At 36.5% G+C, this 16,199-nt stretch overlaps 1 protein-coding gene across 29 annotated transcripts in view; it reads left to right on the forward strand.

The window, feature by feature from the left end:
- The window catches only part of FUBP1 (far upstream element binding protein 1), a 50,577-nt gene that overhangs the window by 7,961 nt on the left and 26,417 nt on the right, over nucleotides 1–16,199 (forward strand). For 17 of the 29 annotated variants that reach the window (XR_009607931.2, XR_009607933.2, XR_009607929.2 and 14 more), the window contains 15 exons: nucleotides 341–380; nucleotides 876–928; nucleotides 1,015–1,086; nucleotides 1,213–1,270; nucleotides 2,749–2,911; nucleotides 3,007–3,105; nucleotides 3,232–3,333; nucleotides 3,591–3,693; nucleotides 3,789–3,889; nucleotides 4,378–4,519; nucleotides 5,160–5,320; nucleotides 8,643–8,794; nucleotides 8,882–8,961; nucleotides 12,040–12,177; nucleotides 14,130–14,204. Coding sequence is in view for 22 of the 29 variants with exons in the window: in XM_060625711.2 (XP_060481694.1) it covers nucleotides 341–380; nucleotides 876–928; nucleotides 1,015–1,086; nucleotides 1,213–1,270; nucleotides 2,749–2,911; nucleotides 3,007–3,105; nucleotides 3,232–3,333; nucleotides 3,591–3,693; nucleotides 3,789–3,889; nucleotides 4,378–4,519; nucleotides 5,160–5,320; nucleotides 8,643–8,794; nucleotides 8,882–8,961; nucleotides 12,040–12,177; nucleotides 14,130–14,204 (1,539 nt within the window). In the remaining 7 variants the exon portion in view is untranslated. The remainder of the gene's footprint in view (nucleotides 1–340; nucleotides 381–875; nucleotides 929–1,014; nucleotides 1,087–1,212; nucleotides 1,271–2,748; nucleotides 2,912–3,006; nucleotides 3,106–3,231; nucleotides 3,334–3,590; nucleotides 3,694–3,788; nucleotides 3,890–4,377; nucleotides 4,520–5,159; nucleotides 5,321–8,642; nucleotides 8,795–8,881; nucleotides 8,962–12,039; nucleotides 12,178–14,129; nucleotides 14,205–16,199) is intronic. The other 12 variants (XM_060625725.2, XM_060625723.2, XM_060625730.2 and 9 more) reach the window with 3 other exon arrangements.

Raw genomic sequence — 16,199 nt, forward strand, 5'->3', positions numbered from 1 at the left:
GTCTTTATAATCTCCCACTTCAGTTATGGCCGGGTGTATATTAATAAGATTTGGTTGCTAAATTGTTTTTGTATTCAATTTGTTTTATAATTCCATTTTTAACTTAAGCTTGCACCCCTTGAGAAAGGACAGTTTTTTTCCTATGTCATTGCTGATGATCTCTGCCATTACAGTGACTTTCTTGACCACTGTCAATGTTGATTTAAGTATTCTGCATGAAATTTTACTCTCTTAAAGATACTGTGTGTATTGAGGAAAGATTTTAGAATTGTTGGATATAATTGTGTTAAATATGTGGGAAACTTAGTTTTCATTTTATTTTTATTTGATTTTTTGGTAGCTTTTGGAACACAGTTACCACCGATGCATCAGCAGCAAAGGTATAGTGAAATGCTTTTCCAAGAGTTCTTTGCAAATTTTAGTTTAACTGTTGGTGAAAACACAGCCAAGTTAGTGTATAACGAGTATGTGTCTGCGTTTTTTTTTTGCATATAAGAATTCATTTCCCTCCATTTAAGAAGGTGATACAGAAGGATAATTTTACCTTTTGAGTGAGATACATTTATAATTTGGAAGGATGGGTGGAATTAGCCATATTTTAGAAGAACTAAAGTGAATAATCACTAAGATAACATTACCTGAACTCCACCCTAATTCCTTTGTAGTTCCTGCCTTTAGACTGTTCATCTACCATACCTTCTGACTTGATGTGTCAATTCTGACTTGAACTACTCAAGCTGTATTTTGACTATGAATATGTGCCTGAAAACCTAGTTTAAGCCTTTAGACTTTGATTTTTTGTTCGTGGGTTACCTTTTATGTGTAAACAGAGCTGCTTTCTTTGAAGGAAAATGTTAGTTTTTGTTATTTTTTAGCAGGTCTGTAATGACAGAAGAATACAAAGTTCCAGATGGAATGGTTGGATTTAGTAAGTAACCTAATTTTTAAAGCTTTGACAACAATCAAAACATACTCTATAGTCTTTTAGCAACTAATGTTCTTTTTTCTTACTAGTAATTGGCAGAGGAGGTGAACAGATCTCACGCATACAACAAGAATCTGGATGCAAAATACAGATAGCTCCTGGTAATGTTACTCTCTTGCTGTTTTCAAAATGACTAGAAAACTAGCATGTTTTTGTCAGTAGCTAGTGAATGATGCTGTTAATCTTCTCTTGGCCTAAAATTTGTTTGGTGTTGTTTTTAATTGTAGACAGTGGTGGCCTTCCAGAAAGGTCTTGTATGTTAACTGGAACACCTGAATCTGTCCAGTAAGTATGAAATCCTATGCCTGAGGCCAGTGCATCCTTCCTACCAGAGGATATTGCCCGTACATTTGAGCCAACTTTGTTCTGCACTATTAATTTTCCCATTTTCCAGATAATTTCTAACAACATATAAACATGCTTGAAAATTCCTTCATCTTGACAAAAACCGTCCTTGAACCCCACATTTATATTTCTCTGCCTCCTTATACAACAAAACTAAAAAGCGGTAGCTCGATTTGCGGTATCATCTGCCTCTTTTCATTTTTTCTTGAACATGTATGAATCAGTTTTATTCCCGTGGTTCCATTGAAATTGTTCTTTCTGAGATCGCAAATGGATTCGTCATCATTCCACCTATCAACATTGTTTGACACAGTGAACAATCTTCCTAGAAATCACCAGCTCCCTGGCTGCCCTTTCTCAGTCATTCTTGGTTGTCCTGCTTTATATTTCTGACCTTTTGTTGTGAAAGTGCCCCAAAATTCAGTCCTCCTAAAATAGATCTATATGTGCTCCTTAGAGTACTTCATTTACTCTATTAAACTTCATTTAATATATAGTTTTAGATACCATAAATTTTATGTACTTTTAAATTTTTAACTTCAGTGTTGCTCTCTTTTTCTAAATTCTAGATTTCCTGTCAAGCTGCTTACTTAGTATCTCTGCTTGAATGTCTACTAGACATCTCAAACATCAGATTGTTATAAAGGGGAAATTGTTTTCCATCCCATTCCCAGCCTGCTTTGTCTTTTACTCCTCTTACTCATCTCAGTGAATGGCAACTCTGTTTTAATACTTTTAGTTTTTTCTCATGCCTCAATTTATCCATAAGGAACTCTTGGGTCATTTTTCTTCATAATTGATTTGGAATCTAGCCTCTTCTTGCCACTTCTGTACTGTCACCTTGTCTGTGACATCATTTGCCTATATTTCAATATGTTTCCATTCTTTTTAGCCTTGTTCAGCAGTAGTATATACTTATGCTAGTATAGCCATAGTGATCTTTTTAAAATGTGAATCAGTTTATATCCCTACTTTGCTCAGATCCTCTAATGCTTCACCACTTAGAGTAAAAGTGTTTTTATCAAGGCCTGACTCACTTGCCACCTTTCTCATTTCATTTTTTTTTAATGTTTATTTACTTTTGAGAGAAAAAGACAGGTGTGAGCGGGGGAGGGGCAGTGAGAGGGAGACACAGAATCCGAAGCAGGGTTTGAGCCCCGCGTTGGACTCTGTGCTGACAGCCCAGGTCCTGTGTCTGTCTCCCTCTGTGTCCCTCCCCTGCTCACGCTGTGTCTATCTCTCAAAAATGAATGTTGAAAAAAAAATTTTTTAATAAAATTTTGTTAAATTAGTGTTAAGCCCCCTAAACCTGAATTAGAATGGGAGAAGTACCTGATCATACTATTTTGTATTTCTCTGTTTGCGATAAGGTTTTGATTATGCTGTAACTTACTCTTTGACTCTTTATTTGTTAACAGATCGGCAAAACGGTTACTGGACCAGATTGTAGAAAAGGGAAGACCAGCTCCTGGCTTCCACCATGGTGATGGACCAGGAAATGCAGTTCAAGAAATCATGATTCCAGCTAGCAAAGCAGGATTAGTTATTGGAAAGGGGGGAGAAACTATTAAACAACTTCAGGTATTATTATGTTTGTAAAATGACTACTTTTCATCTATTTTGAAGCCTGTTTCCTTCCACTCCCCTTTCGTTAATACTTGTGATTTCTGTAACAGGAGCGGGCTGGAGTTAAAATGGTTATGATTCAAGATGGACCTCAGAACACTGGTGCTGACAAACCTCTTAGGATTACAGGAGACCCATACAAAGTTCAAGTAAACTTAAGTTTATATTTTACAAAGAAGGATTGGGGGTGGAATGGGCAAAACATGTATGAATAATTACAGTGTTTTGAGACATACTTTCTAAATTGGGTGATTTTTTTTCCTCCCCTACTTCAGCAAGCCAAGGAAATGGTGTTAGAGTTAATTCGTGATCAAGGTGGTTTCAGAGAAGTTCGAAATGAGTATGGGTCAAGAATAGGTGGAAATGAAGGGATAGATGTAAGTAAAAATACCCATTCACAAATGGTTGTATACTGGTTGATAAATATGTGTTTTTTCTGTTCTGTGTTACAAAGCCATCTCTAACGTTGTATCCCCTCACCCTGTTTCTGCCTTAGAGTGTAGAATGTATAACTTGTATCTCATTACCCTGTTTGATGGCATATCAGAGCATAGTGCTGTTTTTACTTTTATGATTTGAGGTAGATTAATTTTCAGGAAATGGCTTTCTTAATATGTAGTCTTCTTTGTATAAGGTCCCCATTCCAAGATTTGCTGTTGGCATTGTAATAGGAAGAAATGGAGAGATGATTAAAAAAATACAAAATGATGCTGGTGTTCGAATTCAGTTTAAGCCAGGTGAGTATACATATTTAATTTTCTAGGTGTTGGTAGCAATTAGTTTGACATCCATTTGTTGCTAAATAGATCCATTTTGGTTTTTTATTTTGAAGATGATGGAACAACACCTGATAGAATAGCACAAATAACAGGACCTCCAGACCGATGTCAACACGCTGCAGAAATTATTACAGACCTCCTTCGAAGTGTTCAGGTTTGACAGATGTTACTATTTTCATTGTTTTGTTTTCATTTAAAAAATACTTTCCAGGATGCCTGAGTGGGTCAGTCAGTCAAGCATCTGACTCTTGATTTCGGCTCAGGTCATGATCTCATGGTTCGTAAGATAAAACCCTGCATCAGGCTCCACAAAAGTATATATTTTCTTGAAAGCCTGAAAGTGTCCCCCCTCCCCCTTCAGTTTTATGTCAGAATCTGTCTGATAATGCTTTGTTAGTAGTTAGAAAGGTAACTTTGAGGTAGACATCTTGGAACAGAAAGGCAGCTACATAAGTACAGTCTTATTCATCCTAGTGTAAAAAGAACAAGCGGTGGGTAGTATTTGATTCTTTGGGCCAAGTCATCTCTCAGCTTCTTTAAATTTCTGGTTTAGGAAAATAGACATGTAATGACTTCACCATGGAAAGAAGAATATTCTTCTGTGCTGACTTTTATTTTTTTCTTTGTGTTTCCCTTCTTTAGGCTGGTAATCCTGGTGGACCTGGACCTGGTGGCCGAGGAAGAGGTAGAGGTCAAGGCAACTGGAACATGGGACCACCTGGTGGACTACAGGAATTTAATTTCATTGTACCAACAGGGAAAACTGGATTAATAATAGGAAAAGGCAATGTATTTTAAATAATGTCTTAATGTGTGGGTAAAAATGTTAACACATGACCTGATTTTTCTGGATGCTATTTCTCTTGTAAATCAGTAGCAAGGATTTTTCTTTGGCTCTATTTTATGTTGGTTTGTAACAAAAACATAAATGAGGGCCTTATATGCACATAAAAAGAATGGGATTTGAAAAACATTGGCTTCTAGAGGGTGGACCAATAGTTTATTAGTGTAAGAAACTTGTTTTGACCCAAAAAGTGGTTTGGATGTTTTTGTGCCATTTGCTTTTTCCTTACATCTTTTTAAAGTTTAGGACTTTTAATAAGTGTTACGTTACTTGTGAAAGCAATTTATTTGAACCAAATATTTTGATGAGTGACTTTTTGTTGTTGTTACAGTTGATATTAAGGTTAGGTACAGACATGCTAAGCTGTCTTGAAACTTGAATGTATTTTAGAAGCATGAGATGCTTTATACAATTTGATTTTAAGTGTAGAATAAGTGGAAAATTCTAACAGAATATTGGCAGATGGGATACTGCTCTAAACTTTTTTCTTAATGGCCCTTTTAGTTGTGGTCATTTTCTTTTAAAGAGTTCTTTTTGTATCCTTTGACTCTTTAGAAAAATTACTGTGTTTTGATTTTAGGAGGTGAAACCATAAAAAGCATAAGCCAACAGTCTGGTGCAAGAATAGAACTTCAGAGAAATCCTCCACCTAATGCAGATCCTAATATGAAATTATTTACAATCCGTGGCACTCCACAGCAAATAGACTATGCACGGCAACTTATAGAAGAAAAGATTGGTGTGAGTATGCTTTAAATTTCAATTTATAGGGGCACCTGGTTGGCTTAGTCAGTAAAGCATGTAAAGCATGCAACTCTTTATCCCCAGGTTGTGAGTTCAGGCCTCATGTTGGGTATAGAGCTTACTTAAAAAGTAAATCAGTAACTACGATATTTACATAGACCCTATTCAGATGTTTCTATAATTGCTATATAAAAAAATGCCAATTTCTAGTCTAAGATTGTAGGTTTCACCACAAAATGAACACATATAACAGGAAAGATTGTCCAGCAGTGACAAATAATTCAATTAAATACACATTTATAAGTATTTGGAACTTCGTGTGAGTAAATAATAGACTGCATTACTTGCAGATACAATGTAAGAGTTGGTGGGTGGGTTGTAGAATGTACTTGTAGGACATAGTTAACAGGAATTCAGTATTTATTAAGGGCTTAATGTACTCCACCCTGCTCAGGTAAATATGTATTAGATGAATCCCCCAGTTTAGAGTAGAAATTTACAAATCCATCTTAGATTGACAGTCATTTGGGGAGTTTTAAAGTGTGTACTATTTGAATGCTTTCCACCTTTACACATGACAGACCGTTCTGATACACAAATTTGGAAACTTTTCCTTTAGATAAGTTTCCTGGTGGTAGTACAAAAAAAGTATAAAGAGTCTTGATTGTGCTTTCTTATAAGAGGAGGATGTAGTGTCTTAACTGTGTTCTTTTACTATAGGATGTAAGGGAGCATTTTGAATAATAATAATTAGAATCTCTTAGGAAAGTTCTCCCTGATGATTGCCATATTGTGGAAGGGATACAAAAGAAGTTAGATACTGTTTCTGTCTTCTGGGAAAGACAAAAATAGATGTATAAAAGACACTTACAGAATATCTTACCAGGGGTACCTGGCTGGTTCATTCAGTAGAACATGTTACTCTTGATCTTAGGTTGTGAGTTTTGAGCCCCATGTTGGATATAGAGATGACTAAGAAATTAAAAGAAAATCTTATAAAAAATATACAAATGTAAGTTTTGTGGTATTAATAATAAGTGTAATTGTTGGGGCACCTGGGTGGCTCAGTCAGTTGGGCATCCTACTTAATCTCCACTTGGGTCTTGATCTGAGGGTCTTGGGTTTGAGCCCTGCATTTGGCTCAGTGCTGGGCATGAGGCCTACTTAAAAATACAGGTGTCTGGGTGGCTGAGTCACTTAAGTGGCTGACTTCTGATTTCAGCACAGGTCATGATCTCCAGGTTCATGAGATTGAACTCGCACTGTTAGCACAGAGCCTACTTGGGATTCTCATTCTCTCTCTGCCCCGCGCCCCCCCCCCCCCGCATGCTCACATGGGCTTTTATTTTCTCTCATTCTCTCAAATATACATTTAAAAAATTATTAAGTATAGGAGCACCTGAGTGGCTCAGTTAGGTGTCCTACATCAGCTCAGGTCACAATTTCATGGTTCACGAGTTTGAGCCCCACGTTGGGCTCTGTGCTGATAGCTCAGAGCCTGGAGCCTGCTTCAGATCCTGTGTCTTCCTCTCCCTCTGCCCCTCCCCCACTCATGATCTGTGTCTCTCAAAAATAAACATTGAAAAAATTTTTAAATATAAGTGTAATTGAAAACATGAAGAAAATAATTATGTACCCAGTATTGGCAGAGGTTGATGCTAGAAAAATGAATTAACGTTTTGGATTTTACTATCCTTAGCATGCATGGATCAAGGTTTCTTCTGGATTGATGGGCAAACAAGATAGGTCCTAGAGAAGCAGTTTAGTTTGATAGTTAAGAGCATGGACTCTGGAATCAGGCTGTTAGGTTCAAAATACTCTGAATCATTTACTGTGTGACCTTGGAGAAAGCTGTTTATACTCGTTTGCCTCTTGTTTCTTTCTCTGAAAATAAGGATAATAATAGCTATTTTACAGGTTGTACAAATGATATGAGGTTTATGTCACTTAAAAGAGTGCCTTGTACATAACCCTATGAAAATGTTGCTACTTTTTGTAAGGGATTGGTTATGGATAATAGAAGTGAAGGATAATGAAAACAGATTTAAAGAGGTAAAGTAATAGAAGGAACTTGAAAAGTCATGGAGTTTAGGGCGCCTGGCTGGCTCAGTCAGTTAAGCATCTGATTTCAACTCACATCATGATCTCACAGTTCGTGGGTTCGAGCCCTGCGTCAGGCTCTGTGCTGACAGCTCAGATTCTGAAGCCTGCTTCAGATTCTGTGTCTCCCTCTCTCTCTGCCTCTCCCCTACTCACGCTCTGTCTCTCTCAAAAATAAACGTTAAAATTTTTAAAATGACAAAGTTTAGCTTCATTATTTTGTAGTGAGGGAATAGACAACTAAATGTGATTTAAGCATTTTTCTTTAAAATGTCACATGATCAGTATTAACTTCATGAAAGCTAATTTGGATTAGCAAAAGGAAAATCAACTAAGGATTATTAAGTGGTATGATATGAATATGAAGATAGGGTATTTAGAAACTAATGATAAAGGGGAAGAGAGGAATTTAAATTACTGATTTTAAATGGGGTTCCGGGGCACAAAGGTTATAAAGAGGAGTTTAGTTTTTTGAGTTACTAAAGTTACTAGTTGTTACTTTACATGATAAAGTACCCAGTAGTTCACAGTATAAAGCCTTAGCAATTTGGGGAATATATTGTCAAGGTGGTTGTCTGATTGTTAGGAAAGTAGATGCGGAATAGATGTAGAGAAAGAAAAGTTAGAGAAAACATGGTATTTGATACACTTCCATGATAAGATAATAAAGAAGTGTAGTAGAAGTAAGAATTATAAAAACGAAAGGGAAATAATGGAAAAGGGAATTCGTCTGAAAGGAAGAGAATGGAAGGTAAAGGAGATGTTTCAGTTCTTTGCTGATGCTGTTGATTTTAATGAATTTTCAGGTCTTAATATTTAATATGGTAGAGTTGAGTTTTTTCAGTATGGGCGCCTGGGTGGCTCAATCAGTTAAGCGTCTGAATTTGGCCCAGGTCATGATCTTGCAGTTCCCTGAGTTTGAGTTCCGATTTGGGCTCTGTGCTGATAGCTCAGAACTTGGAGCCTGTTTCAGATTCTGTGTGTGTGTGTGTGTGTGTGTGTGTGTGTGTGTGTGTGTGTGTCTCTCTGCCCCTCCCCTGCTTGCTCACACACTCTGTCTCTTAAAATAAGTAAACATTAAAAAAATTTAAAATTTTTTTGCAACATGAATGAGGAAATGAAGGAAAATCTAAAATATGTTGTTGGTGTTATTTGGCCTTTGAATTGTTAAGCCATTGCTGTTTTTCTGATTTTTTTGTACATCTCTGCTTTTTTACAGGGCCCAGTAAATCCTTTAGGGCCACCTGTACCCCATGGGCCCCATGGTGTCCCAGGCCCCCATGGGCCTCCTGGGCCTCCAGGGCCTGGAACTCCAATGGGACCATACAACCCTGCACCTTACAATCCAGGACCACCTGGCCCTGCTCCTCAGTAAGTACTGAGTTTGATTCTGGAGTTTTCCCCAAACATTCTAGCTTTTGGTAAATTGTGTTTTTATATTGATTTCTATCTTTTCAGTGGACCTCCAGCTCCTTATGCCCCCCAGGGGTGGGGAAATGCATATCCACACTGGCAGCAGCAGGCCCCTCCTGATCCAGGTAAAAGACATTTATCATTCATGTGTAATCTGTAGTTTTGTTTGCCTCTCCTGTTATATATACTCTTAAATTTTCTAGTGTCATTTCTACATTGTGTGCATTTTTCGCACTTGTTTCACTCTTTCAACAGGAGTCTTAGTTTCTGATTTTACCACAGTGTATGAGACTGAGTGAATATGATGTTTTCATGTAACTTTTTTCTACCTACGTTGACTTTCTCTCCTTTCAAAGTGATAAGAACAGAGTGCTAAAAGCCAGAAGCTATAGGAAGAAGTACAGTGTCTTAGTTTTAGATTCCAGTGCCATCAAATGTATGATGTGTTAATTGTGACATTGTCCATGAAAGAAGAGTGTACATTTATTTGTATAATTATGTGAGCATCTAATGGAGCATTTAATACTTAAATTTGAGAACTTGGTAGTTCTCAAATAAGATATGTAAGCTGTTTTAATCTTTTAATATTCCTTACGTAATTTCATACATTAGTAAAAATCAGGCCTCTGTTTAATGTCTGCATGTTAGAAATTAAAAATACGTTTAGTTAAATGTTTTCTCTGTTCCGATCTGGATTTTATATATATTACATCGTATTCTGTTATTGCATCTTCCACCCTCTAGTTTTCTTTCCATGATGGTCAAAGGGGCATTCATTGAAACCAATTAACATTTATTGATGATCCTTCTTTCTCACCTACTACCTATCTTTTAGGCCTCTTTCACTGGAGTAGTTTCAAGGAAGGTACTGAATTATGGATTCCTTTCCACACTAGTGTATTTATTTCTTGAAAGAACCTAAATAATTGATTTAAATGAAATTGTTTTAGTGAATTTTATTAAAACATTGTTATTTAAATGTGGCCCTATATTTGTAACATACTTTAATTTCCTAGGAAGTGTGCTCTTTGAAATATGGTTACACATGACAGTAACCAAATAACCACAACTTTCATTCAAGAAACAACTTGAGTGTGCTAAGATGTGGGTACGCAAAGATTAGTTTACATTCTACAGCAGAAAAGTACACTCCCAAGTGTTAGCAATGCTATTATAGGTGGACTTACAGAAGGGTCAAATATAAGTTAGTGTATAATAGCTTAAACATCTTTATTAGGTATTTTTTTCTTCATTTTTATCTTAGTGCACACGAATAGGGAAGGGGCGGAGGGGGAGAAAGAATCCCAAGCAAGCTTCTTACCCTGCACAGAGCCCATAGCAGGGCCTGATGCCATGACTTTGGGATCATGACCTGAGCCAAAGTCAAGCATCGGATACTCAACCGACTGAGCCTAGTTGTCCCTAAATGTCTTTAAAGAAAGAAAAGATTTTTCCTTCCCTCTTATAAGTTAATTGGGATGGTGTGATTAAGCAGAGAAATCCGATAATTTAAGAGATTCAAGAGTTAGAGCAAGTTAAGGGGTGAATTTCTATTGGGGAACTTGGATCTGCAATATTGCACCATATGAGCCCTGTTCGGATCAGTAACGTGATTGAGAGAAATGATGGGAATAAGTAGTCTCTGTATCACAGTCTCATTTTTCCCTCTGGGAGTAGTAGTGAAGTCACCGCTGTAAGAATTGGTTGATGAATATGGTTTGCGACACTGTCTTTGGAAAAGAAGTAACCCATTAGCTAAGATGGCAGCTAGGGTTAGATATTGTTTATATTAGACTTCGCATTATGTAAAAACCACATAATTGATTTAGATGAAACTTATAGTCAGTTTAACATTTTTTCTTACCTATAAAATGATAAATGAAACAATATCATGTTGAGTGAATAATTCTCCATATGTATTATATCTAACTGTAAGTCTGGTTTTGTTAATACAGTCTACACATTCAAGAGTACAAGTATTGCCTTTCAAAGTCTGTTTTATCTCAGTTTCTCTAGCCAGAGATGGTGTCAAGTGAAATATTTGTATTAGTACACAGGTAATCCAACTTAGAAAAGCAATACATTTTTTACTTGGAAGATGTGGAGGGTAGATAATGCCTTACAATTGTATTACCTTAAAAATTGTATCACTCTAGAAATCCCTGCTCCTTTTTCCTCAAACTTCACTAAACTTTATTAAGCAGCTGAGACTCGCTGCCCACATGGGATAAAGGATAAACAGATTTCATATAGATACAGGCTCTGCCTAAGGAAATTACATTCTTCTTGGTGATATAAACTAATAAAGATATACTGTAGTGTCACATGATGTATTCTTGGTATAAAGGACAGAATCAAGAAGAGGATTTCTTTTTCTAAGAGGTCTCAAACTGTGATTGCATGAGTTGGTTTTTATGGAGGATGAATGAGGAGTGCAAGTCCAGAGAAAGCATAACAAGGTCTGAGGCCAGATATGAGCATTGCAACTTCTGAAAAGTACAAGCAATTTACTGTGACCAGAACTTGAGTGTTAGAAAAATACTGACAAAAGAGGGGAAGATGAGGCTGGAATGGAAAGGATAAGCCAGAGGGTCAGATCATGAAAGATATTGGGTGATAATGTTGCACTTAAAAGCTTTTGACAGCCCTGAGGTCTCTGGAATGAAAAATTTCAAGTAGGGCAGTGACATCAAGTGTATGATTTAGGATAATTACTGTGAAATATGATGAGGTGAAATATGACTGTTTAAGATTCTTAAAGAATGCAGGACTTTAAGACAGGACAAAACTCAGTTTTAAAATAATTGTTTCTTGTACAGATAGTTCCTAGAAATCCTTTCCTTTAGTCATCTACCACGTAGAACTGCTGTGCTTGAGGCAAAACTAGGTTAAAAAAAAAGGTACAGAATGTTGTAAGGCAAATTGGATTTGAAAGCAAAAGATCTTTATTCCTATTACGATTCTGCCACTCAACTAGTTTTCTAAGAATTAGGTCACTTAATTTCTGTACCTCACTTTACTGAAATTAAAGGAAATAATGACAATTAAAATAAGAATTTAAAACTTCCCATTTACTGTTTTTGATCTCCAGTTAATTTTGGGGTCTCTTTCTTTGCCAAAGAGGGTGTGAGAGAGAGTGTGTGTGTGAGAGAGCGAGAGATTATGGACTTTAGATGCAAACCTTGAATTTGTGTTTATTCTAGCTAAGGCAGGAACAGATCCAAATTCAGCAGCTTGGGCTGCCTACTATGCTCACTATTATCAACAGCAAGCACAGCCACCACCTGCAGCTCCTGCCGGTGCACCAACTACAACCCAAACCAATGGACAAGGTAACTATGGTAACTAAAACATTTATTTTGTATGTAGAAATAGAAACTTATGTTTGGAATTCTGTATGAAGTACATCAGTGTATAACACCTAAAAATTTTCCATATTTCATTATAGCTTCAGTGAGCAGATTTCCCTTATTAAAAATAAGTTTGAAATAGTTTAAAATAATTGCATCTTACATAAAAGTTTAAGTTGTAAGATAACATTATAGAACACCCAGATAACCTACCTGTCAATATTTTATCTCCCATCTCCCACTTGTCCCATTATTCTGTCATATGTGTCCATATCCATTACCAGTAATCTTTCAGAACCATTTAAGACCAAGCTGTGCACATGATGTCCCAGTACCCTTAAATACCCTTTTGTATTAACTCCAATAATACATGACCATCATACAGTCCTCTAAAACATTAAGTCAGCATTGATACATCATTACTGTCCTGACGCAGAGCCCTTACTCCGATTTCACCATTTATCCTATCAGTTTCTCTATTCTGATCTAGGATCCCATCTGGTAAAAAAAAAAAAAAAGCACAGACCTTTTGTCTTATGCGATGACTATCAAATTAGCATAGGTCACCTGAGCCTTTTCTCAAAAAGATGAGGTCATGATCGTGAAGTCCTACTTGGTATGTGGCAGTACCTCAGAAATATTGCTATGTTCCTCTTAGTGCATTACATCAAGGGTCATATAACGTTGACCTGCTTCATCCCTGGTGATGGAACCATAGTCGCTTGGTCATGTTGGTGTCTGCCAGGTTTCTATACCATAAAATTACCATTTTTCTCTTTGAAATTAACAAATACTTTTTGGGGAATTATACTGAGTTCATAAGACTATTCTGTTCCTTCCTGAACTTCTGCCCATTGGCCTTAGCCTTCTTTGATAACATGTGCCTGACTCAGCTACAGCCATGATGGTAGTTTCTGTTTGCATCATTCTGCGTGTATTAGTTGGTATTATAAGGAAGAAGTTTTCTTCTATTTCTTTATATCAGTATGGACTCCTGTGTTATTCAACATGTATTTTAAACTATCTTTACTATTTTGATTATCAGATTGCCCTAACTTTGGTCATTCAGGAGTACCTTTGAGATGGTTCCTGTATCCTTTTGACATGTCTGTCATTCTTTTTTAACTTTTTTTAAATGTGTGTGTTTATTTTTGAGAGGGGTGGGGAGGGAGAAGATCTGAAGCAGTCTCTGCCAACAGCAGCAAGCCCGATGTGGGGCTTGAACTCATGAACCGTGAGATCATGACCTGAGTCAAAGTCAGATGCTTAACCAACTGAGGCACCCTGACATGTTTGTCATTTTTTAAGCATGTCTTTACTTTCCTGCCCAAAAGATGCTTATTTTGTGCTTTCTGGGCTCAAGCCCTAAAATCAGCTATTTTTCTAAGTAGCCCTGATTTCCTTTTAGCAGATGATGGTATTTGAGAAATCAAAAACTCCGTGTGTTCATTTCTACCATGGTGATATGGAACCTAGGAAATTTATATACATGTATGCCTATGAGTTCATATATGAAACATTAGTATCTATGTATATATTTCTCAAACCATTATACTGCCTGCAGAATTCTATTGTAACACATCAGAGTTCTTTCTGGCTTTTTCCCTTTCATTGCCTATAAATAGTGAATAACTTGGTATCCTCAGTGTATATCCTTACTTGACCAATGAATTTACTTACATGCTCAGTGTAACTCCTCTTCCCTGTGTATAAACAAACTTTCTCTGTTGAGGGCCTCTGTACCTCCTGTGTCCTGTGTTTTTGGCACCAGCAAGGATCCCACTACCACATAGCACCCTCCCTCCTGCCCCTCACTCCCTATGGCAGGCCACTCCTACTTTCTCCATTCAAGGAATAGAAGTAAAGGGCCAAGATTGTCTTTTGAAACTGTTAATCCTTTTTTTTTTTTTTTTTTTTTTTTTTTTAATAATGTTTTTCTTAAGGAGATCAGCAGAATCCAGCTCCAGCTGGACAGGTTGATTATACTAAGGCCTGGGAAGAGTATTACAAGAAAATGGGTATGTTCTACATTTCTTTTTTATACATTTAGTTAAATTGAATTTGAAACATTTAATAAATCTCACTAGAAGGATGAAGATTGTTATAAGACCATGTTTGCCTTATGTTTTTGTTACTTGCACTTTATTTTTAACTTTTAATATCTTGAAGGGAATATCGAATGTGTTCTTTTTTTTTTTTTTTAATGTTTATATTTAAGAGAGAGAGTGTGGAAGCGAGGGAGGGGTAGAGAGAGAGAGAGACAGAATCTGAAGCAGGCTCCAGGCTCTGAACTGTCAGCACACAGCCTGACACTGAGCTCAAACTCACAAGCCGTGAGATCGTGACCTGAGCTGACGTCAGACGCTTAACCGACTGAGCCACCCAGGCACCCCTGAATACATTCTAAAATCACTGATTCTAAAAATACATAATTCTTAAAATTGTGGTTACATAACAAGGAAATCCTTTTGTTTCCAAATGCATTTGTCAGCCACAATAATTAAAACCAAAAGTTCCACTGTTGGCACATATGACCCTGAATATTACTTGTACTTTTGTCAAAGACAGTTACATGTATCAGTAGCCTGAATGGCATAGGTTAAATTCTAGAGAGCCAAGCAAAAATTGGTTGTGTGGTATTTTCTGCTGCACAGTAACTAGATAAGTAACCTACAAGGACATAGGATGTTAGTTACTTAAATAACATTTGCATATAGGAGAAAGGAAAGGTTGTACTCTAGAAAGGTCATTTCCATTCAGTAACTGTAGAACACATACTACATACCAAACAGTGATAGATGCTGAGAATGTGATTGTGAGGGTAAACAGGTAGGAGCCCCTGACCTTCTGGTTATTATATTCTCATGGAGGATACAATTGTTAATCAAGTGTTTTGCTAAATATATTACTACAAATTGTTACAAATGAAAACTGTACTTCTACTAACAGTTGAAATGTACAGCCACTAAGTGGTAGAACCACAATTTGAACTCCCAAGAGGGCCTAAACTCCAAGCCCATCTCCCAGATTTGTTTTTTTCTGGGACTATTTGGAACCTGATATTCATTTGACCCTTAACATAGGTTTGAATTTTATGGGTTTACTTATAAGTGGGTTTTTTTTTTTACAGTATTATATAAATGAACTTTATGATTTTCTTCTTGTTTCTCTAGCTTACTTTATTGTAAAATACAGTATATAATACTCAAAATGTGTGTTAGTCCACTGTTTATGTTATCTGTAAGGCTTCTGGTTAAAGACTATTAGTAGTTAAGCTTGTCCAAAGTCAAAAGTTGTATGTGGGTTTTCAACTCCACAGAGGTCTGTGCCCATTAACCCCTGAATTGTTCAAGGGTCAGCTGAACAGATAGTAGTTTTTGTTTTTAGAAGGTTATGGTGTCATTTGAAATTGACCCATGTATACTACAGCCACTTGTCACAAATGAAAGCCAAACAGATAAACTTGTCCATTCTTCCCAGGTATAGAATGAATGTATAGATGGTAGAATTTTATCATAGTATACAGTCTGTTTGAGATTTTCAACATAAACTTCAATGTTTCTTTGCCTGTGAGTGTTTTGTCGTCTTCACAGAAAGAAAATTTTCCAGAATGGTGATTATATTAAATTTTCTTTTGTGTAGGATACGTTTACTTCATGATAAGGATGTTTTATGCAGCTAATTTTCTATTTAAAGAAAGAAAAATTGTTTTTCCTGTTAGTATGACTTGCCATGCTACATTCCTGAGGCTAAAACAGATTATGTTTTTGTGACCCATCTTATCTCAGGCAGGTCTACAACAGCTAAAATTCTGCAAAAAAATACTTTTAAAAAACTTTAATCTCAAAGCAGTATACTCTAATTAGGGTGATCACATAATTTATTATCCTGACTGGGATATACTTTTGAGAATAACTGAGAATGCTATTAATAATCATCCCATGATAGTGGTCAGGACATATGGTCACTTTAACTTGTATGAAATAGTGTCACCATTGTAAAAATTTGAGCAT

Source organism: Panthera onca, chromosome C1 (genome assembly GCF_046562875.1).
Source record: "Panthera onca isolate mPanOnc1 chromosome C1, mPanOnc1 haplotype 2, whole genome shotgun sequence".
In the NCBI taxonomy this organism is placed as follows: Eukaryota; Metazoa; Chordata; class Mammalia; order Carnivora; family Felidae; genus Panthera; species Panthera onca.